Raw genomic sequence first — 22,978 nt, 5'->3', positions numbered from 1 at the left:
GAAAGTCCGCTCTCATGTCTTCAGCACTTACTTCCAATTAAAAGTTAATGCTATACTAATTGGCAAGAGCTTGCAATAAAAATCAGTGCTGCAAACACCAACTGCAGAACTGGAAATGCAGAAATGCAAACTGAAGGACCTGAAGTGCACATATCTTGGGGTTCTTTCAATTTAACACATTTTGTGTCACAGAGCTGAATTAGCTCTGCAAAATGTATCCTACTGCAAAACATAATTGGAAAAAGGCTGAACTTGGAAAGATCACTTTTCCAGCTGGAGTGCAATTAACCTCCTGCTACACTCCTGCAGCTGAGAAGTGAGCACGGTGCCTTCATTTCAGAAATGCAAAAGAGGAGAAAAATGAAAATGCCACTACATTAGGAAATGGATCGAGAGGGATTAAATGGGAAAGATGCTGGATATGGCCAACTTCAACAAAGATGAACACACGAAAGTGCAGTTAAATGAGGAGCTGAAAAGGCTGTCTGCTACTGTGGCTTCAGGAAATGTTAGCAGGAGATGCTGGAAAGATGAGAGATCAGACCAGCAACTGAAGTGAGCTTAAAAGAAACGTTTCTTTTTTGTTGTTTTCCCCTCTGGGTGTATATCAGTGATGTAGGTGAGTTGGTCATAAACGCAGTGTTTACTCATCCACTCTCCGCATATGACTTTCTGCTTCCGGCATAATTGAGATTGGGAAGATGCACATAGGTCTGTTGGAAACAGGCTGACATCCATTTCAGCTGGACGTGCAGTTGTTTCCAACCTTCAGGGGCAGCTCTCGCTTACAGAAGACCCCGAACAGAGATCTTCTCCTTCCCTTATGCTTCGCTGAAAGAAGGGCCCCGTAACTGGAAGGAGCTAAGATCAGAGGCATCGCTGAGGCTGCCGCAGCGGTGAGATAACCGCGCTACATCACACGGGTTCGTAGCGGTCACGACGCTACTGCAAGGGGGATAAAACGCGAAGGGAAACGCCTCTCCCTAGATACTGGGGAGTGGTCCCGGGGAGACCGGCAAGGAAAAACCCTCCTACTTCCCATAAGCGACCTGTGACAACGCCAAAAGCTGCGTCGCTTTGAAAATTGCTGTGACACCTCAGCGCTGCTGTGGCTGAAGCCGACGCACCTGGTGCAGCGGGAGGAGGACGGAAACAGGGAGGCGCGGGACGGGAGAGCAGCCCCCAGCGGGGCAGGCGGAGGGCGGCGAGAGGGGCGGGAGGCGCGGGTTGGGTCTGGCCGTGACGGACGGGTCAGATGCGGCCCTATGTTTTAGAAAAGGGGGGGAACTGCCCCGCCGCCTGGGTTTTAGCCGCCAGCTTTGGCTGCGCCGCTGACAGCCGCCGGGTCCCTCCAGCCGCGGCGAGGGGCGAGTGGCGGCAGCCGGACGGGGCGGGGATCGACCTGCGGAGCGCGTTTCCCTCGCTCGGCAGCCGGAGCCCCGTAGGCGGCGGGCGGGGAGACCCGGCCCGACCCGACCCGGCCCGGCAAGGGGGAGCGGAGCGGGAGGAGCGGGAGCAGAGTGGGTCTTCCCGGTCACGCTTTTTCCCTTCGCCCCGGCGGGACTCGCTGCGGCCTCGCACTCGCTTCCCAGCCCCGCTCACTGCGCGGCTAGGGGCCATGCCCGCCGCCCGCCTCTGGCTGCTGCTCGCCCTCTTGCTGCTCTTGCTCGGCCGCCGCCCCGCCGCCGCCGAGGGCGACGGAGCCCTGCGCCCGCCGGCTCACGGGCGGCTGAGTCCGGCGGCAGCCGACGGAACCCCTCCGACGGCCGCGCCTCCAGCGCCGCGCGGCGCCGAGCCCAATGCCTCCCGGGCGGCCGCGCTGCCCCAGGGCGGCGGGGGAGCGGGCGGAGGGCGACCGCGTTCGGGTTCGCCGCCGATGTGCACCGGGCAGACGGAGATCAAGGAGACCTTCAAGTATATCAACACGGTGGTGTCATGCCTGGTTTTCGTCCTGGGCATCATCGGCAACTCCACGTTGTTGCGGATCATCTATAAGAACAAGTGCATGAGGAACGGCCCCAACATCCTCATCGCCAGCCTGGCGCTGGGTGACTTGCTGCACATCATCATCGACATCCCCATCAGCGTCTACAAGGTGAGACGGGGGTACATGCTGGGGGCAGAACCCACCGGCTGCGGTGTGGATGTGGTCCCTTCACAGCCAGACGGGCCCTGTCCCGGCTGGAAATAAGGCAGAGATTTGTGCCTGGAGGTGGGTGGGCAACAGAGTCACCTGGAAGCCAGTGCTGACCTAGGGATGAAGGATGGTTGGGCAGCAGGTGAATGCTCTGTTTTATAGAGTCGTAGAATCATGGAATGGCTTAAGTTGGATGAGACCTTAATGCCCATCTGGTTCCAAACCCCTGCCGTGGGCAGAGCTGCCCCTCACTAACTAGATTAGGCTGCCTAAGGCCCCGTCGAACCTGGCCTTGAATGCCTCCAGGGACGGGGCATTCTTAGTTTCTGTGGGCAGCTATGCCAGCACCTCACCATCCTCTGAGTAAAAAATTTCCCCCTAACATCTAACGTAAATCTCCCCTCTTTCAAAAAGAAGACATTCCCCCTTGTCCTATCACTATCTGCCCTTGTTACAAGTTGGTCTCCTTCCTGATTATAAGCTCCTTTTAAGTACTGGAGGACACACCTCTCCTTGCCCCGAGGAACATAAGGAAAGGCATAGATGTGGGTACTGCTCAGATCCATCTGTTCCAGTGGGACAGGGCTGGTAGTGTCCTTCACAGGGACCCACACAGTCAGCATATAGGGCCTTTGAAATGTTTGTTCCATATATGCAGTGATGGTGGGTGTGGTGCTGTCCTGTCTGGAGCTGTGAGCTATTTCCCAGTGCTGCAGCCTGAGCTGCAGGACTTAGCCACACCTGCTGCTTTCTGCTCTTTAATGTGATGTGGCTTGGCACAGGAGCACACACAGTCTGTCCCATCTACCAGCTTGAACAGCATGTATATCCTTTTGGATTCATTATGCGTGTGAATCCAGACTCCGGTGGGATGAGTGCTCTGGAAGGGGATGCTGGTAAAACAGAACACCTTCTGCCTGGACAGTGTGCATGTCCCTCAGCAGCCACTGGGTAGATGGACCAGATGACCTTTTAAAAAGCTCCATCCAGTTCAAGTCTCATCCTTTGATCAGCTGCTGCATAAAGCGAGCAGAGACTTCATCTCTTGCTTCTCCTCATATGTGTGGTTTAAAGTTCTGGGCTGCATTACTTTTATCTTTGGAAAAAACCTGTTGGAGGGACAGGTTTTGAGTTTAGTCTTTTGTGTCTGCAGTGATGAGTTGCAGCAGCTGTTGAAGTGGGAGAATGCTGGATCTTAGAATCAAAATCATAGAATGGCCTGGGTTGAAAAGGACCGTAATGATCATCTAGTTTCAACCGCCCTGCTATGTGCAGGGTCACCAACCACTAGAATATAGAACAGAAGGATATTTTATTCTTCTGAAGTACTGTATTACCGAACAGGGAACTTAGAGCTCATCCTGGTTGCATTAAATTCCTGAGCTGGGTAATCTGGGTTACGTGAGAGTTCCTCAGTTTGTAGTATATTTCCTGTACGGTGTGTTTATCATAGTTCTTGTGAGAGCTGTGTAAGTCTGGAATTCACAAAACAAAACAAACTTGTGAAAAACTGTATTTCTGTAGAACAGATGAACCACTTTGTTTCCCTTCTGTTTTCAAAAGAGTATGGGGGTAACAGTTGCTGAGCACGAGACTTTGCAATTTCGGTGACAGTACTGCAAAATTAAATCAATGATAAAGTGCAATAATATGCTGCTGTCTTTATCTTGATTGAATGCCACCAAGTATATCAGCGTGGGTAGGTTAAAGTGGGAGGAATAAAGGGTCAGAGGCAAACTGGTAAACATTATACCAGCTGCAAGCCCAGGGTTTTGTTGTTCCGGGAGGATAAGGCTGGGAGCTGAGCAGTAGCCCGCAGGTGCTGAATCTGCTGCATGGCTGCTTGTCGTGGTGAGCAGCCCGTAAGAGAACTGTGTTATCCATTAGAACAGTGAGTTGAATACTGGCTGTTTTAAAACAAGACTTTTAAATAAATGGGAGTAAATAACAAGGCAGACCTTATGTATGAGCACGTGTTCAACTTAAGGTGATAACTCTTTTTCTTATCAATTCTGCATCCATTTAATTCCACCCACAAAGCGCCCACAGTACAGCGCAGTGCTCACGCTGCCGTAATCACCCAGCAATGTGGGAAAACAAAGGCTAGCAAGGACGCAGTTTGTAAAACAAGTGCGCTTCACTGTTGTAATTCGCAAGTTGAAACAATTTCCAACTGAATGAAACAGATGTTCAGAATTGCTACCAGATCCTCGCTTAGCCAGCAACATGAACAAGAACATGAAAGGATTTCTTCTGTTTTATACCATCAGCTTCCTTAACTGCTCTTGGAGTAAAGAACATGGAAGTGTCCTTGAACACTTTCCAGACAGATCTGTAAGAGAGAACTCAGAATTCACACTAGGAGCATCATTTTATTAGCTACTGAATGTGATAAATGCAAAAGATGTCCCCTATGAGTATTTAAGTGAGTGGTGTCCAAGGAGCACAATTGAATGTTTACATCACTCATTTGAGGGTATCTGAAGAAAACCACATTTTCTGTATACTGTGAGATAAATACGGTCCAATGTGTAATACACTAATTAGTCCATTGCAGCTGATAAATGTGATGAATGCGTTCAGTAGAAGATGGGAAGCACTGGAATCATTCACACCATCAGCAGAACAGGTACAAGATTAGGGAAAGAGGAGCACTGTGTTTTGGGAAGCAGAACCTGGAAGGCATTTCATCTTTCAGGGTCCTGGGAAACAAGCTGGCTTTGGCTGTATCCCCAAAACTGCAGAAGTGAAGTAAAGAAAAGACTGAGACTCTCATTCTGCAGCAAGGTGCTTTGCCAAATTTCTGCCAGTTGTAGTGGTTGTAAATATGCTTTATGCCTACATCAGCTCCACCACCATGTCTTTGTTCATTGTTAGATTTTCTCTTTGATTTATTAGACTTTCTCTTCGCTGAATCTATGGATAATGAAAGCAGTGACAGTTTTTTCTTCTGACGGTACAGATCTGGGAGGCTGACACTTAGCTTCCCAAATTGACAAAGGTGATGTCTCATGTCAGATGCCAGAACAGCATCAGGACAAACTTACTGCCTTTCCATAGCAGTAGCTCTGCTTCTTGTATGTATATCTGTAGTGATATCAGAATGTGTAGCTTTATAAACTAACCAAACTGTGTAACACCCTCCTTTCTCTTCTTATGCCAACCTCTCTTGTTTTTAATATTCATTCTCTCATATTAAACTAAATGTATGGTCATGTTCCAATGGATATTTAACGGGGGAAGTCACTCTTGTGTGACTTTCTGAACTCTGGTTATCAATCTGCTGTGACATAAATAAATGAGGAAGAATGTCTACCTGGAAATACTGTGATGGATTCCTTTATCACAGAGTGTAATTTAAGAGTAGAGGAAAGGAATTTCAGAGAAGGAGCAAAAATTGGTGTTTATCTAAGAAAATGATCTAAGGCCAAATTCAGCTTTGTGGGGTGTTTAATTGGTTTAGGATTTCTTCATTGTCAACGAATGGTGGTTGTAGGCACTTGGCAAATCATGGAATCCTTAGAGTTGGAAGGCACCTTCAAAGGTCATCTTATCTAACTCCCTTGCATTGAACAGGGACACCTACAGCTCCATCAGGTTGTTCAGAGCCCTGTCCAGCCTGACCTTGGGTATCTCCAGAGATGGAGCATCAACCACATCTTTGGGCAACCTGTTCCATCGTCTCACCATCCTTACTGCAAAATACTTCTTCCTCAAATTCAACCTAAAGCTACCCCCTTTAAGTTTGAAACCATTTTGAATGGTCCAGCAAAATAACCTACCTGGACTCCACAGATGATGGGGATAAGTTTGTTATGTAGTCAGAAGGGAAGAGTCTACCCTGAGACCAGTATATGGAGTAGCAGTAACACCTGTATGGTGAAAGTGCATGCAAACAGTCTTCACTATGGGTCTCCAAACCAGAGTACATTAAACATCAGCATAGATATCTAAATTTAGAGTAATTTTTTTACTGTGCATATATTTGTTATGCCTACATTTACTTAAAATGCATGTGACAAATTTCAAAACAAGTTTTCATATTCTCACTTGCTCTTGTTTGGTTTTGTTTTTGTATTTTTTTAGTAGCTTTGTTCTGCGTTTGTGTTCCCCAGTCCAACAGTGGAAGAGCTTTCTTTATGGTTACTTTTGATGCAGTCCTTACACTGGGTTTGTGGGATTGCAGAAACTTTTGAGTTTGACAAGACATTACAAGACTTCTGTCATTTTCAACGTGTGTGTGTGTAATACTGTTTCATCTTAATTTAGTTTTTTGGTTTGTTTTTTTTTTCCAAAAAATATAGTTAGTAAGCAAAATTTGTGAATAAAGGCAGATGAAAAGGGAATTAATCATGTGTCGTACATTGAGATTTAGACTGTTAATTGGATGGATCAGTAAGACATTCTTAGATTAACTGTGGAAAAATAAATTAATTTTCTTGTCTGAAGAAAAGATCCCATTCTGACATATGAATAAACCCTAATTATTGTTAAATACTAGTATATTTTATAATATTGTTTGAGTCTCTGACCGTAAGCTTAATTTCCTGGGCAAACCCATGTTGTGGAGAATGCTTGCTCCCGTGAAATACTGAAAAATCTTTATCCACCTGACCTCTCTGTCTAAACAGTGAAAATCTGCCAGTAGTTTCACAGATGTAACAAAAAGTGTTGTTTGTGAATTAGTTGTACACCTGCGTGCCTGATTTCACATATAGCTCTGCAATGCATAAATACGAATATCAAGTCCTACCCCACTGTGAACGAGAGGTAGTGCAAATGCTCAGCCAGGAGGAAGTAAGTTCTGCTTAGCATTTCCATGTGCATTCATTACTTCGGATTAGGACAGAGATGTAAATGAGTGCACACCTTGCTGCTACTTCTTGTCTGACTGTGGAAAGCCAACAGTGGTGGGCTGGAGCTGTGGCATCAGCCCTCAGGCTGCTGGCTGCAACCGCTGGGCCAACAGGAGTGGTGCATTGCTCTCACATGCTGGGATATTCCATAGCAGATTACTAACATCCCTCTTTTCCTACACAATCAAGAGGGAGCAGGGCAGGAACTGTAACTTGCAGGTGTGTCTCTGAGTCACAATATCTCTTGGGGCTACTTTCATTGCTGAACAACTTTCACATCAGCTGAGGCCTGGCTTGAGAAAGTATTTGCTAGGAGTGCATCAGATGTAGAAACAGGGATTGTTATAGAAGAGTTCATTTCAGTTTAATTTCTCATCATTCTGCAGTGTTCTATCTCATAGAATCATCTGAGTTGGAAGAAACCATTATAGATCACGTAGTCCAACTCTCCTGCAATGATTTTCAGCACTTCAGTCTTAGCAGCTGGAACTGCCCATGCAAAACAAATGACAATAAAACATTGGGAAACCCCACTCTGAATACAACCAGTGGTAGAGTTCTTTTGACATTTTACTTCTGAAAATGCAATATTATTTTTCCCTTTCCTGCCATTTGGCATTATCTCATGACTCAGAGTCATTTGTCACTTGTAAAATGGGACTCTTGTTGTTACAGATACCCTGCCATGAATCATAAAAAAACTGTTATACCCATACGAAATTGTATTAGACTGTTTCAATACAAAACTAAGACTAATCAGTTGTTCTTGTCTGCAAACGCTCTATAACTATTTCTTACTGAATACTTTCACAGAAGTTTTTTTCACTATACTTTAAGGCAGCGTTTTGAAGAGATGGAAATACAAAGGACAAACAAACAACAAGAAAGCATATGTAATTCAGCAATTAAAATCCTTCTTCCTTTTACTATCTGTATTTTCAAGCTTTTGCTGCAAAGTATATCATTAGCTACTTGCAATACCACGGTAAGGAAATGGATGACTCATGCATTAAAATGCTCAAATTTCATAATACATCAGCTGCAAGAGATAAAGGACGTGCTTTTCCAATCCAAGGCAGACAGCTGTGCATCCATTCTGCCTCTGATTTAAAAGCTGGCTGAATGCAAGTAATATTTTGATGTGATGCTAAACCCAAACTAATTCCCCCTTTCTCTCAGAAGCGCACATTCACTCATGTTCGGTGCAATTATAATCCAGCCATATGGCTTCCAAACTGGAGCTGGCTTTGATCCAGGCAGCTCGGAGCACAGGTGTGACTGTCTGCACCTGAGAGATAACCATTAGTTCTGGGAAGTTTCATGCGTGGCTGAACGGTTGTGATTTTAGGAAGAGAGAGAGAGGGAGTGTCTTGTATAGACACCAGCTAGCTGTAGCTAAAATTCTTTGGTAGGATCTCTCAACGGAAACTTGATCAATGCTCTGAATTTCTGTTTGGTGAAGAGCAAAATATTTCCATTTTAACATGCTTTTTTATGAATTGGTTCTGACTTAATATATACAAATGTACAATATACAGTAGATACTATAAAGAAGTGTACAATGACTTTCTTTTAAGTCTTTGATTTCTCTAGCAACTTGGTGTGTGGTAGAGTGGAGATTCTCTGGCTAATTGATATGTATAAATTAGTCCAGATGTCATTTGATTCTTTAGAGTGTACATTTAGAAAACCTGTAATTATTCACATTGCAATTTTAATAAGAGTTTGTTACTCTCATCCCCCTTTGGCAATTAAAAAGAAGTCTCATGGAGAGGCTTTGCTGAAAATACTTCAATTACAATCTGAGTTATTTTCCCACATCACAGAAGCAAAATGTACTGTACAGTCCTTACAGCTTTCTCCCTACTTCCTCTGCTTTATTGCTTTCCATGAAACTCAAGAAACATAAATCCTTAGAATTTATTTTTCTGCTTTGTTTCTGCAGAAGCATTACACTCCTCATCCGACTTAAGGATATCATGGAAAAAGTAGATCAAAGCAGGGTTGTATTACAGTTTTCTTTCTGCTGTTCTTTCAAAGATCCCCTTTCAGCATATGACTAAAGCAGGGTTTTGACGGTGTTCTGGTCACTTCATAGGGATTTCCAAAAGCACATGGTCATGAAATGTACTTAACTTCCTTCATGTGGAAATAAAATTATATTTAAATTATACCAGTGCTCTTGAAAAGCTTTCTAGCCCATGTAACTGGTTATCCTTTAATGCATATGTAGGTGTGCTTGAAGACTTCCCTAAACAAAACTAGCATCAATGGGCAACGCTGTGGTTATTTTCAGTAATTTTGATCCTCAGCAGAATCCATGCTACATAGTGATCTGTTTATTTTCTTACATTCCCCTGAAAAAAGATGTCTGAGGGTATCTGAGCTGAGGGAAGGATTTTGTAATCTCGTGCTTCTTCTCTCTGTTTTTACATGTTGAAGTTCTCTCTCAGCAATAGATCCAAAAGGCCTGATTTGAAGAAATTTATGAAAAACAGATCTGTAGAGATGAGCTTAGATAATGTAACTAATTACAGAAACTCAGAAGGTTTACTTTTGTGTAAAGCAATTGCGACTATTTCTTGGCATAACCCCTGTTCTGGAGAGCCATGTTTTTATGAGGAATTGGAAGATTTGGCCGCGGCTGTGATGTGTTTGAACCATTAAAGCAGCTTGCAGTGGAGTACAGAGATTAAATATTTCTAAACTGAAGCTACAGGCAAACAATTCATAGCTTCATCTGTGAGGAAAGTGCTTTCTGTGTCCAGTAAGACTTGTTCTCTAAATCAGCTAGAGCGCAGCAGTGGGGATATGTCAGAAGATGTCTATGCAGGTATAAGAAACAGGGATTGTGATAGAAGTAGATACAAGGTGTAGTATTGCACATTATTGGTCAATCGCAAAACTAATCAATAAAGATCTCCAGTACAGCATTCATCTCATCTGTGAAATCTTTACAACACACAAGCTAGTTGTATTCCTTGAATGGAAGGAAGGAGGACCCTCAAGAAGGCCCCTCATGGTCAGCAAAAAATTGTGGGACACATTGCCCTCCAGTCTAACCCATCTTCTCAGCTGAGGAAGCCTCGACATTCAGTTTTCAAATAACCCCCACCCAAGGTGTGCAGCTGTTTGTTGTGTTTCTGTTCTGATCAACCTTGAGTTGTTTTCTCTGTTTCTAATAAATGGAGAATTACTTTCAGGAAAAGCCTGTCAGATAAAACCAATACGAGGAAGTGGGAAATCCTCGCTTTTTCACCGTGAACACTGAAGTGGTGAAGTTGGAAGCAAAATGAATTGAATTTGCAGGGCTTGAAAAGTCAGGATTATGCCTGTGGCTGTGTTGCTACTGTTCAGTTTTTAGGACATGCACTTTAGGGTCTTTTTTTTGAAATGGTTCTAATGAAGTTTTACAAGTTGGAAAAAAAATAGAGAAAGATAATGTGTTACATCTAAGGAAATTATTTTTAAAAAATTGTTCATTTCTAATGGCTGTTTTCCTTTTACAGCTACTTGCAAAGGACTGGCCCTTTGGTGTCGAAATGTGTAAATTAGTGCCCTTCATTCAAAAAGCATCAGTGGGCATCACAGTGTTGAGTTTGTGTGCCCTCAGTATAGACAGGTGAGACCCATTTTTCCATCAAACTCTGTACTCTCTTAAATAAGGGCACTGCCCCAAATTCTCTTTTCCATTCAACTAAGATGCTGAGTTTAAAAGCCAGTTAAACCAGACAGCTTCTTTTTTTTCTTTGTGCTTTTAATCTGCAAACATATGCTGTTACTCCAGGTACCGAGCAGTTGCTTCTTGGAGTCGAATTAAAGGAATCGGAGTGCCAAAGTGGACTGCTGTTGAAATTGTACTCATCTGGGTTATATCAGTGGTATTGGCTGTTCCTGAAGCTATTGCATTTGACATGATAACAATGGAGTACAGGGGAAAGGATCTCAGAATCTGCCTGCTTCACCCCATACAGAAAACATCCTTTATGATGGTAAGACACCAAAGGTGGTATCACAGCTCTCTGGAACAGCTGCTTCAGCCTTCGCAGTGTTCTGTGGATCACAATGTTCACGAGTGTATGAGAAATGCATCTGAACATGTTCAGATGAAATACTGGCAAATTTCTGAACTATGCTGGCTAAATAAGCACCTTCAGAAGACTGTCTTTTTGTGAGTTGAGGGCATATTGCTTTCTTGTCCTGTTTTCTCAGCTGTAACATAACACCTTATATAGATATTTTTTCAGGACAGACTGACCAATTTTTTATAATATACTTTTCAAAATTGTAAACATTTAACTCTTAATGCTTTTTTTTTTTCCTCTTCCCTTTTCTAGTTCTACAAGCAAGCTAAAGACTGGTGGCTGTTCAGCTTTTATTTCTGTTTGCCACTGGCTATCACAGCACTTTTCTATACTCTCATGACCTGTGAGATGTTACGAAAGAAAAGTGGGATGCAGATTGCTTTAAATGATCACTTAAAACAGGTAAAAATTTATCCCTGACAACTTCGTAGACTTTATGCCACATCATTGTCTTACGCTTTTATGACAACTTCAAGATTACTACTAAGGAGTACTTCATGGCAGTGGTGCTAATAAACTCATGTATGTATCAAAGCTGTTAGAAACCTAAGAAGTTCAGTGATGATCGCAAGACACTTGTTCTTATCTGCTGATAAGATTCTAGATTTTATAGGCTCATTTCTTTGTAATAATGAGAGCTGGCTATTTTGTGATTAAAACTAAGATCATCCCATGATATAGAAGCTGGTGCTGTAGAATTGTTAATTATTTTTGAGTTAATTTCATGCCAAACTGTAGTAAGGTTATCAGTGTATCAGAACAAAACACATTGCAGAATACATTCCAAGTTAGTACTGTATCAGAGGGAAACATCATGTGTCATGAATGGAATTCTGAAAACAGAGAATTAATTTACCTTTGTACTGTAAAATATATTTGTGATCCATGCTTTTCTAACAGACTTATATTTTGCATGCTAATATGCAATGGTGATGTAAATAAGCATGATCTTCTTACTTTGATAATGCTATAATTTCAATCTCTTAGAACCATGAATGGAAGGACTGAGATCAAAGTGCAAGAAAATGCAGTTGAAAACTAGCTGGCCTTTGAAAGTGATTGAGCTGATGACTATCTTCCTCATTTTGATTTAAAAGACTGTTTATGTCTGTGATTTTTCATGTCATTACTCATACTTCAGTAAATTAGAGATACAGAGAGTTGGTGCAAGACATCTAAAACAACAAAGAACATTAAGTACATATTCCAAGAAAGTAAAGTACTCTGATGTTCTCGTAACTCCTATTTTTATAGGGATTTTATTTTATTTTATTAAACATTTGGATATTGGAAGGAAACAACCATTAAGAGAGACACAGAAACTATAACAATGTTCTTTCCAATTTTCATTTTCAGAGACGCGAGGTGGCCAAGACTGTGTTCTGCCTGGTACTTGTTTTTGCCTTGTGTTGGCTTCCACTTCATTTAAGCAGAATATTGAAACTCACTATTTATGATCAAAAGGACCCCAATAGATGTGAACTTTTAAGGTGAGACTACACAAATAAAATACATATGGGCTGCTGAATTCTCCTTAAGGATATTTGGATTTCCCAGTGAATTAACTTGTTCTGTATATCTGAAGTTTTCTTCCTTATCTAGAACATTTTTGTTTCACTCCATTAACAGTTGGGAAATTATAAGGAAGACCACAAACAGAGGTCTTCTATCCTGTTTGCCCTATCTTTTCCTGATCCGTTTTGGGACATTCATTCTGTCTTGTGACATTACGTGGATGTGGGGGACATTCTGTCCCCATTTTCCATTTCGACTGAATAGATAAGATTAAACCTGTGAAGAAAACGTTGGGAATATTTCCTCCCAGAAGTTAAGGCAACTGGATCTTTTGAAATTACTTTCATGAGAATGGTCTACTGATTCAAACTTTGTTATTAAGCACAATCATTACCTGCATGAGTTAGTCCTATTGACAGAGGTCCCTTTACAATCACATTTAATATTTCTTCTTTGTTGACCATAGCAGAATCCAATCTTTATAACTGTAAACATTTTACGAGAAAATGAGAAGTCTACTTTAATTTTCACACAGCTTTTTTCTTGTGATGGACTACATTGGCATTAACATGGCCTCACTGAATTCCTGCATCAATCCAATTGCTCTGTATTTGGTGAGCAAGAGATTCCAAAACTGCTTTAAGGTAAGAGACTGTTGGGAGTTGCACCTCTGGTTAAGAGATGGTGTCAGCTGTAAAATTCATTGTATAGCACACACACAAAGTGTTACAAACCTTCATTGAAGTTTACTTTAAATTTCAGTTGCATTATGCTAAGTATTCTCACCTTCTCCCTCTGAAGCTATGTAGAAAGGTGCTGAGGATTCCTAGAGTTAAAAAAAGAAAACAAAATAGCATAACGTGTAATAAACCCTCCTAGCACCATCATTTCCTGACTGGTCCTGGCACGTGGCCACTTTGAGAGCCCTGACAAAACAGTGTCAGGCTGCTCTCTGGAAATTTGTGTAGTCATATCCTCTGCAACCCAACAGAGGGGACACACTGACCCCGTGTTCCCCAGAAACTTACTGAGCACTTGGTTCAGTATGTGCATAGATAACAAAGAGTGTATGAGTATTCCCTTGTCACTTTCAAACACCAAGGGAAAGGTCTGATCTGCTCGTAGTTTTGTCTTGGTTCGTGTCAATAGCCTAGGCACTCATTCTCCACGTTGGACTTCAGGTTCTGGTTTGCAGCCCTTCTCCCATCAGTCCTACAGCTTTACAGCCAGCCAGATCTACATCTACCAGATCCGCTCATAAAATGTCTAGATCTGACATCCAGCAGCACCAAACAGCACCAGTGTTTTTTGAGCTTTTTTGAGGCCACTCACTGTCTTCAGACAATGATCAAGATTCTTACACTGCTGTGCAGAAATTCTTATGTTTTTCTTCTTTGCAAGGCATTTAACAGTTGATCACTGCTAGGCCTATTGCCTAGTTGTGTAAAATCTTCAATGGCTGTAATTTTCAGTCAGATACCAGTCAGCTCTACATCTAGTAGTCTAGAAGTGCTGTGATGTCTCCCTCATACTTACAACATGTTGCAAAAGCTTTAAGTGTTGGCCTCATTTTCCCTGTCTACATTGCTGGCACTCTGAAGGAATAACCAGGGTTAAAAACACACAATAATCAAAGTCCTGATTGTGCAGAGAGAAAAAGCCTGAGACAGAAACCATGCAATACCCCCTCCTGTCAGGACCACAGGAGGACATTCAAAAGCCAGTCAGTTTGTAACACCAGCAAGAGGGCTGAAGTACATCTGCTACAATTTATGTAGTTTTTCAACATTCTCCTATTTAATCTTTTTTCCCCTCTAATAATGAACTAAACAGTGCTTCGTTTAGGAAGTACAAATTACTCCATAATTTTTTTACAGGAAAGATTGTGAGAGAAAAGAAGTGATTTTATTTTCAGATGCATGTAGAATTGCAGACCAGACTCAGCTATTATGTATGTGGCTGGAATACTGCCCTCCCTGCCATCCAGCACTCAGCTTGCTGCGGCTAGTTGTGATCTAAGCAGTGCAGAACATAGCCTTGTTATTTTTGGCTTACATTGCCTTGACAAAATGGAAGCTTACACATTGTCTCTTTTGTAAAGTACCACTGAAGAAGGGCAGTGTTTCCATGCGTCCTGCAACATGTGCAAAACAAAATGATGCTGGATGTTCATTGTTCATTCCTTTCATTTTTACAGTCATGTTTGTGTTGCTGGTGCCAATCCAAAGATCTGTTGTCCCTGGAGGAAAGACAGTCGTGTTTAAAGTTCAAAGCTAATGATCACGGATATGATAACTTCCGTTCCAGTAACAAGTACAGCTCCTCATAAAACAGACATAAAAGGTATATTCTCATATATTATCACTGGTGCCTCTTGAAGAAAAAGTAGCAATTACTTTTAATGAGGTGGTAGCATTCAGAAAACTTTAGTTTTGTTTTCGCACAAAGAAGACTTGATAAAAAGAATTGCCCCAAATCTGTGTAGCTCTCAAAATCATGGACGCTTATAATGTTGTCACTTACAAAACATGAAGAAAAGCATAAAAAATCGTTGTTAGCACTTGAATCCTTCTGAATCAGCACTTCCGAACGATCCCTGCTTCCTGTATATTAAATCACCATTTGTATTCACCGTAACAGTTGTAGGAACTGGAGTCACAGTAATTACTAAGCAGTATAATATAACTTTAATTGGGTCAATGCCAGTATTATGTATAACTCAATATATTGTATTATCTTTTATAAAGCAGATTAACCACCATGAGTGTTGTTTTGTTCTTGGTTTTTTATTTTTATTTTTAAATAAAACCTGAAATATGTTGTAATACAAGTTTAAATGTAAAAAAGTAGAAGTTTTTATCTGGGTTTTATAGATGTAGTTAATTAATTGTTAAAGGATGCGGTCAAATTGAAAGTGCATTTTGCTCAGATGATTATTTTACCCATTGTTGTAGAAGGAACCTCCAAGGCCTACATAAATACTGTTCTGTAGCCTCTTTGCTTATTCAGTGCATTTAGCAGTACTGGAGTATGATCCATTTAACTGTTGCCATGTTATTTGTGTTGAATGGCAAGAGAAGAGAGAAAAACACACAAAAAGCAATAGCGTAGAGTAGTAGATCCATACAAACAATGGCTAGTATTGGAAGCTACCAACTTTTAACTGAAAACAAATTGTTTGTATCCCTTTGTAATGAGTGGGCATTCAAGAGTCCTAACAGCTTTCTCAAGATACTTTTGAGACAGCCAAAGCTGCAATTGGCATACTGTCCTTCAGAAACAGCAGGTGGAAAAAATGTTAGAAAAAAAACAGCGGGAGAATTTGAACATTTGTTTTCATATGGATTTAAGTCTTCACAAAGGAAAATAATTCACAAACTGTGCTTTGAAAGAGCAGTATTATGTAGCACACTCAATGTTGTTTTAAAATGTTCTATTTCAGTAGTGCCACATTTATGGGCTTAAGAAGATGTGTGATTAGTTTCTGCTTCTGTAAATAGTTTAGTGAAGCTTAATTAATTATAAAGCATTAAAATATGGGCAGGACCCTGTAAAAAGCAGAAAGATAAAGATGCCTGTAGTAAACATGGTGTGTGTTGCCAGGAGCAATACACATTTTGTACATACATAACAGGTCATTCTTTGGCTTTTCGTGTCCTATGAATTTTTTATTAAAGATGTCCCCAAAGACTTATTACCATATTTTGTGCACTAAGGCATGAATCTTTCAAGAAAAAAATATCATATAAAAGACATTTTTTCAGTAGACATGGTATTTTATTATAATAAAATTATTTATCAAAACTCAGGATTTTTTTTTTAATTTCCAAATTTTACATATAAGGACTTTTCCCTTTTGTGTTCAGCCTTAACTCACTTTAGATTTTTTTTTTTTTTATCAAGTGCCTTAAATATGATCAATATGAAAACAGTTTTCATAAAATGTTCAGCTGATATTTCTTTGGATGAGGTTCATCTCACTGGAGTTGAGGTAGTTGATACTATAAAGACAACTGAAAATAGAGGTGAATTCCATCCCTGGTGTTGCCCCATCAAGAATGAATAAGTTTATGTCTGTATAAACAAACTAAGGAACTAAGCACATGTATTTGAGCATGTTTCTGTGTGTGTGCATGTGTGTGTGTGTATACACATTTGTTTTCTACCATTAGGTTGCTGTTACCAGCTTTCTCTGCAGCACAAACACCCAACTGCTATAATACTGAAATTCTGAAGAACAGAACTTTTAATACATTCATATTTATGAAACATTTTTGGCTTCACTTTCATGAAAACTGCCGTGGGAAGCAGCTTTTTTTCTGTGAAGCGTGTTTCTTCTGCTAAGAATGGATAATCAGTTAAATCCTAAATTTGATAATGTCCAGTACTATTTTCATCAAGTTTTATATCATTACAATATTGTACATGTATATCATCGTTGTTTTTATTCAAAATGTAGCTGTTTCATTGTGTAACATTTTTCATTTTTCCTAGATTAACTCTTTAAGACAAGTCTTGCTATGTGAGTGCAAGTAAAGATCACGTATATTGCCCACTTTTCAAAGTAGTATGTACATATTTGTACACTTTTTGTCTTCTTTTTTTTTTCAGTATTTTTCAAAGCAGTATTTTTGCTGAAGGTCTCATTTTCTGTAAAAAAAAAATCAAGAATGTTGCTCTCATGTACTTAAAAGAATATACAGAAGAGATCAAATGCATCTGTGTTCTACATAAACTATTACTCTTATAGTGAATACTGACATTCTGTAAAGTTCTAAGTAGAGATCTGCTCATAGAACCTCTGAAATCAGCGAATGTTAAACATTCAGTTCAGCTGGAACTGCATTAAGGCAGAACTTTAAAAAAAAAAAAACACATGCCTGAAATTTGCTGCCTTGAATTAAAAGAAAAAAAAAAAAAAAGAAAAGAAAAAGAAAAAGAAAGATGCTAAATACTCTCTTTTCTGGACAAGAGAATTGAAAAGCTAAAAAGAGAAAGAGGGTAAAATCAGTTGTTGGGATAAAGCATCCCATGTAAGACTCATTTCAGCCTCAAACAGGGGGTTGCAGGTAACAGAACAACTGCAGAGAGAAGTTCAGTGTAGCGTGACTGAGGAAGAGTCATTGGTCACAGTGGACTGAAGAGCTGACACATGATGAAAACAGATGAACTTGGAAGAAGCTACAGCACAGCTCTGTGCTTTGGCCTTCAGATGGCAGTTAGATGTTTGCCGCCGCTCTGGATTCTGCCTGCGTACAGCTGAGTTAGGAGAGGAAATTCCAGACTGTGTGGACTGAACTGACGCGCTGGTACTACACCTCAGAGAAACTAATGGAAAAGGCAGTGGTTATGGAGCATCTACTGTGAGCTGTGGTATTTCAGTGTCCCAAATGTCTCTTAAGATGCAGTAGACTTAGCAAGAAAATGTTGTTTGTATTGAAATAATGTTAAAAGGACTTTTTAAAAATTGTTTTGTATAGCAGTGTAAAATAATTCTGTATTTCATTTTCCGTGGTCTCTGGAAATAGGAATTCTTGTGGTATAGGCACTGTAAACTAATGAAATTATCAATAAAATATTCAAAATTTCAATTCATTAGAACATGTTTCTGATGTTATTTCTTCTCTGGGGTCTCAATTATTTACCAGTAGCAGGTAAAAAGTGAGTATTTCAGAACTGAAAATAAAAGCCTTTGGTCAAGATAACTTCATGCTGCTAGTTGAAAATTGGAAACAGTTCAGACTTGCATACGCGTTGCAAAATTGTTTGTTAAAACAATCAGTCATGCCTATCTTTGCTGTGCTTGTTTTTGCTCAAAATGCCAGTTGCAATCTCTCTACATACCCATATATAGTCAGAAATCCTGCTGTATTAGGGGCATAACAAAAAAAAGGCATGAAACTTTAGATCTATGTGCATTCTATACTGGAACAAGCCTTGTGAAAACCATCATGTTTGTATGATGACTGTAATTTCATGCATATTTCAATTTACCTTCAGTAAAGCTGTAGAAAATTATATCAATCTAAATATTCTGTTGTTCAAATATATAAGTTTTTATGCTTGCAGTATCTCTATACTGCAAAATACATTTCCTGCTATTGGCATTTGGTCGCAGGCACTTAAGTTTCCTCCTGTTCAGTTGGTGACCTGCTGCACTTGTTATAGATTTGCCTTTCGTTGTGGTCCCAGGACTTTTATCATGTAGTTTCAAGTTCCTTGTGCCTGGAACAGAAGCACCTGTAGAGAAGAAATCTCTTGTAAGTAAATGTTTTATTTAATACCTCTCCTGATCTCTTCATTTATTTTCCCTTCATCTCTGGTCCTCAGTAAGGTTACAGATTTGCATATTTGTTTTAAAATCCTACTGATTTATGTACTTAGAGCATAGCATTCACAGCCCAGCTCCTGCTCCCTTGCCACAATTTGCTTTTCTTGCTCTTGTCTCCAGTTTTATCTACTGCAGTCTTGACTGTTTCATTTAGGGATTAACTGTGCAGCTTGTTGTTGGTTTTCTAAACATACTAGAATTTACATAGCAACAAGGATATACATCCAGTTTACGTTCCTCAAATACTGACTCATGCTAGCCACTGAGGGGTATATTTGATGCTGTGGTGTTGATGGCTGACTGGTCCATGAAGTGGTTCAGTTTGTACTGTCCCTTCCTTTAGGCTGCTGTTCTTGTGGTCTGCTCGGTAAGGCTGAAGAGTTCTCAATGTACACGTGCAAATCTGCTATATTTCAGTAACTGACACCTACAGTAATCACACATATGTACATAAATTTGATACATATTTATGTATATACACCTCTATCCCTAAACACAAACATAAAATACTGGATCAGCCTATTTTATTTTTTTAATGTTATTTTCATAATCATTAATGTAAAACTCACAAAAGCCTACATAAGGAAAATGATGTCTCACATATAGTCGAGGTCATCTGAGATTTGTTTACATATGTATGTTGCTTATGCAAGAGAATTTAACATAAAATCTTCTTTAGTTGACTAAAAGACTAAAACAGTATTATAATATACAAACACATTCAATATATGATTTATATTTAAAAACACTGATGCATATATTTGTTTTTATCTGTCTATGCATACATACATATATTGTATATATTACATAAGTACAGGTGTAATTACACTTATCTCTATTTATTTATTTTACTTATAATTACACTAACAAATCATTACAGTGAAAGAAGCAGAAAAGACCAGAGAAGCTATAGTTAGGAGTTAAAATACCAACGATTTCTTGCATAGAAATTCTAGTGTAGATTTACTGAGATGTCTGTTTGAGCTTACAGCTTTGATTCAAATAACCATTTTTCCAGCCAACATGATTATTCCAGCTTTTCCAGTGAGTGGTAAAACCTGGAGTACAATTGTGTTTCACGGCAGTCTTACAGAGGAGCAGAATTGCTGATGCTGGGCTCTTTGCCAAATTTCAATTGAAATAATTACAATCTGCTTATTCTTTCCTATCAACTGTAGTGTGGTGGTGAAGAGCATACTGCTTTGTTCTGTAGCACTCTGCACAGAAACATCTGCTATGTCTCACTCAGGAGGTAGGTAACTATTTCAGTGCTAGAAAGTGGGAGCATTCCAAATATGTCTGTTTGTAAAGTACTTGAGGGTGTTTCAGAATGAAAAGCAGAATTTAAACATAAAATCTGTATCTTAACATTGCAGGTTTCTTTCAGTATGTGTCAACTCAATGTGAAATGTATCTAAATCACTCCTTTTCCTATTCTGTTAAGTAGTTTTATAAACATGCACTCTAAAAGGCTTTAAAATTTTAGTGTATCTTTTATTTGTATAGTTAGAAAGATTTATTATTATCTACATTCCATTAAATAGTACTGAAGTACTTTAAATAGGTATTAAGCATATCCACAAGGTTGAATGTAGAAAGTCAGGAGTGTTAGAACTCAGTGGGCACCAAGCTGAGGCTAAGGCAGTTGTACGGCTTCCAGGGTGGAACAGGCTAACTTATATTCAGCTCATATCTTCAGTAGAGTGAACTAGTGTCAGTTTGCTTCCATGCTTGTGGGTAGATCCTAAGTGATGCATGGCTACTTACTCAGATAAATGTTTGAACCATTAGAGTGTATGAAAAGATCATCACCTTCAATTTAATGAATTTATAAAAACAAACTAACAAGGAAGCAAGGAAAACCCCAAACAATTGTCATGCTTTGAGCAACTCTAAAATTACTGATTTTTTATTGACATTTTGTTTGTTTACATTCAGAAATTTCAAAAATCCTAGCGGAAAAAAAGTATTTTCCTGTCAGTGATGTTTGTGAAATAAAAGATGGTTTGGAAATGAACTTGATTTGACTGTGTTTGTGTAAGAGAATCGGTGTAGAACAGGCAACACTTATTTTAAGATGTTTCATTCCTTGGACATACATTGGGTCATCTGACATGCAAGGAGAGGTTGAGAGAGCTGGGAACTGCTGAGCCTAGAGATGAGAAAGCTCAGGGAGGATCTCATCTATGCGTATAAATATATGTAAATAAATAATGAAGGGAAGGTACAAAGAGGATGGAATCATAAAATCATAGAATCATAAAATCATGGAATGTCTTGGGGACCCCAAGGATGATCAAGTTTCAACCCCCCCTGCCACAGGCAGGGCCACCAACCTCCATATCTGGTACTAGACCAGGTTGCCCAGGGTAACATCCAACCTGGTCTTGAGAATCGCCAGGGATAAGGAGTGTGTCTAGTTAACAGAAAAAAAATGCAGTAGTGAAAATCTGAAATCTTCAAAAAACTAAGCTGATTTCAGCAGTTCTATGATTTAAATCAATTCTATGTACTTTCTGAAACTATAGGAGCTTCTGCTGTCAGAGAATAGGCATATGATCAGAGAGATAAGTTACTGCATTAAAATAATGCGAAAATTCCCTTTTTTTTTTTTTACTTAACCCGTGTCTATTTCAATCCTGGTCACTTTTTTTTATATAACTAAAAAGACACAGGGAGATCCATAGATATAAAACAAATGATTTGATAATTAATGAAGAGATGTACGTATGGCACCAAGAAATCACAGACATTTTGCAAAGCTTGTCTAACAGCCTACCAAAATGGACTTCATTGTTGTTCAACTGGGCTGCTGAAGACAATGGAAGTTTGCAAGGCAAAGGTGTATTGAACTGCAAAAGAACTAGTAGGTTTTATCTCCACTTTTATGGGCATCAAAGTGGATTAAGTTATGATTTTGTCTGTAGGGGTTATATGCATACTGATAATGCATTGCATTAATTAACTCATTGCATAGTAAATATGAAGCCATCATCTCCCAGGACTTACTTTTTTTTTTTGAAGGAGCACACCAGAAGCAAAATAATATTTGTGAGGTGGCACAAGTGACTAATAATGTACAGTTTTGTTCATTTTGTCTCATTAACAGTTGAATGCATTTGAGGAGACTGAAGTAATAATTCTGTTGTTCAAAAACCTTTGATTTTGCTGAGCTTCTTGACAAGCAGGCAGGAAGTTGTGAAACACACATTGCATATACGCACATATAGAGTACACTTAATGAAGATAAGCAGATGCATTCCTTAATAGTAATTCAAACAAGAGGAAGGAATATATTGTCCAATTAAGCATTTTCTCTTCAAGAGTCTCTACATGAAAACAAACGTCAGTTCCTTCTCATCATCTACACCGATAGTTTTTAAAAATTATTTCTCAAAATATCCAACACATTAAAAACAATAGCAGACTTCTCTGTAACACAGGATTATAGTTCTGCAGCTGCAGCAGCACAAGTACTTAAAGTTCATGCCTTATTTTGCTATAACAAGCACAGTAGACACTGACAAACTATGTAACATACAATACTTGAAAGATAAAAAGGTTATCTCAGATTGGAACTCCACAACATATTTGTCATAAATATGACTCTCCTTTCAATATTTCCCACAATTAGACTCCTCTCTTTTTTACAGTGTTATCACGTTGAATGATCTTTACACACTGATCTTTTACCACCCTTGATCTTTCCTGATTTGTTGCCATGTAGTTTTACACTGTTGCTTACGGATTGTTCTCCTGGTCTCTCATTCCGTCAAGACAGTCTAGAGTCCTAATACAAAAGTGAGCATGCATATTCTGTGTTATTTACCATTCATTGGATACACTACCTGTAATCAATTCAAGCAATTTGTAAAAGTACTGAAGAGACACATGTCCACAGCTGATCTTTGCAAGAATGCCTACTTTACGGTGATTTTAAAATCATGTGAGTTTAGAATAGCTGTAAGAATTATTTTAGATAAATTTTCAGGGAGTTCATAAGGCTGTCATGTGTGACAAGGTCAAAAATCTTGACAAGGTCAAAAGTCTTGAC

At 39.7% G+C, this 22,978-nt stretch overlaps 1 protein-coding gene across 1 annotated transcript; it reads left to right on the top strand.

Moving 5' to 3' along the window:
* Positions 1 to 1,500: 1,500 nt before the first annotated feature.
* On the top strand, positions 1,501 to 15,354 carry EDNRB (endothelin receptor type B). The gene is made up of 7 exons (XM_042867263.1): positions 1,501 to 2,095; positions 10,503 to 10,615; positions 10,781 to 10,985; positions 11,331 to 11,480; positions 12,435 to 12,568; positions 13,129 to 13,237; positions 14,791 to 15,354. The coding sequence occupies exons 1-7, from the start codon at positions 1,619 to 1,621 to the stop codon at positions 14,920 to 14,922; spliced, it is 1,320 nt and encodes a 439-aa protein (XP_042723197.1). The 5' UTR covers positions 1,501 to 1,618; the 3' UTR covers positions 14,923 to 15,354.
* The last annotated feature ends 7,624 nt before the right edge of the window (positions 15,355 to 22,978 follow it).

Source organism: Lagopus leucura, unplaced genomic scaffold (assembly GCF_019238085.1).
Source record: "Lagopus leucura isolate 7727_CA_CO unplaced genomic scaffold, USGS_WTPT01 Super-Scaffold_100001, whole genome shotgun sequence".
Taxonomy (NCBI): domain Eukaryota; kingdom Metazoa; phylum Chordata; class Aves; order Galliformes; family Phasianidae; genus Lagopus; species Lagopus leucura.
The sequence above is the reverse complement of the archived record's forward strand: the minus strand, read 5'-3'. Positions and strand labels throughout refer to the sequence as shown.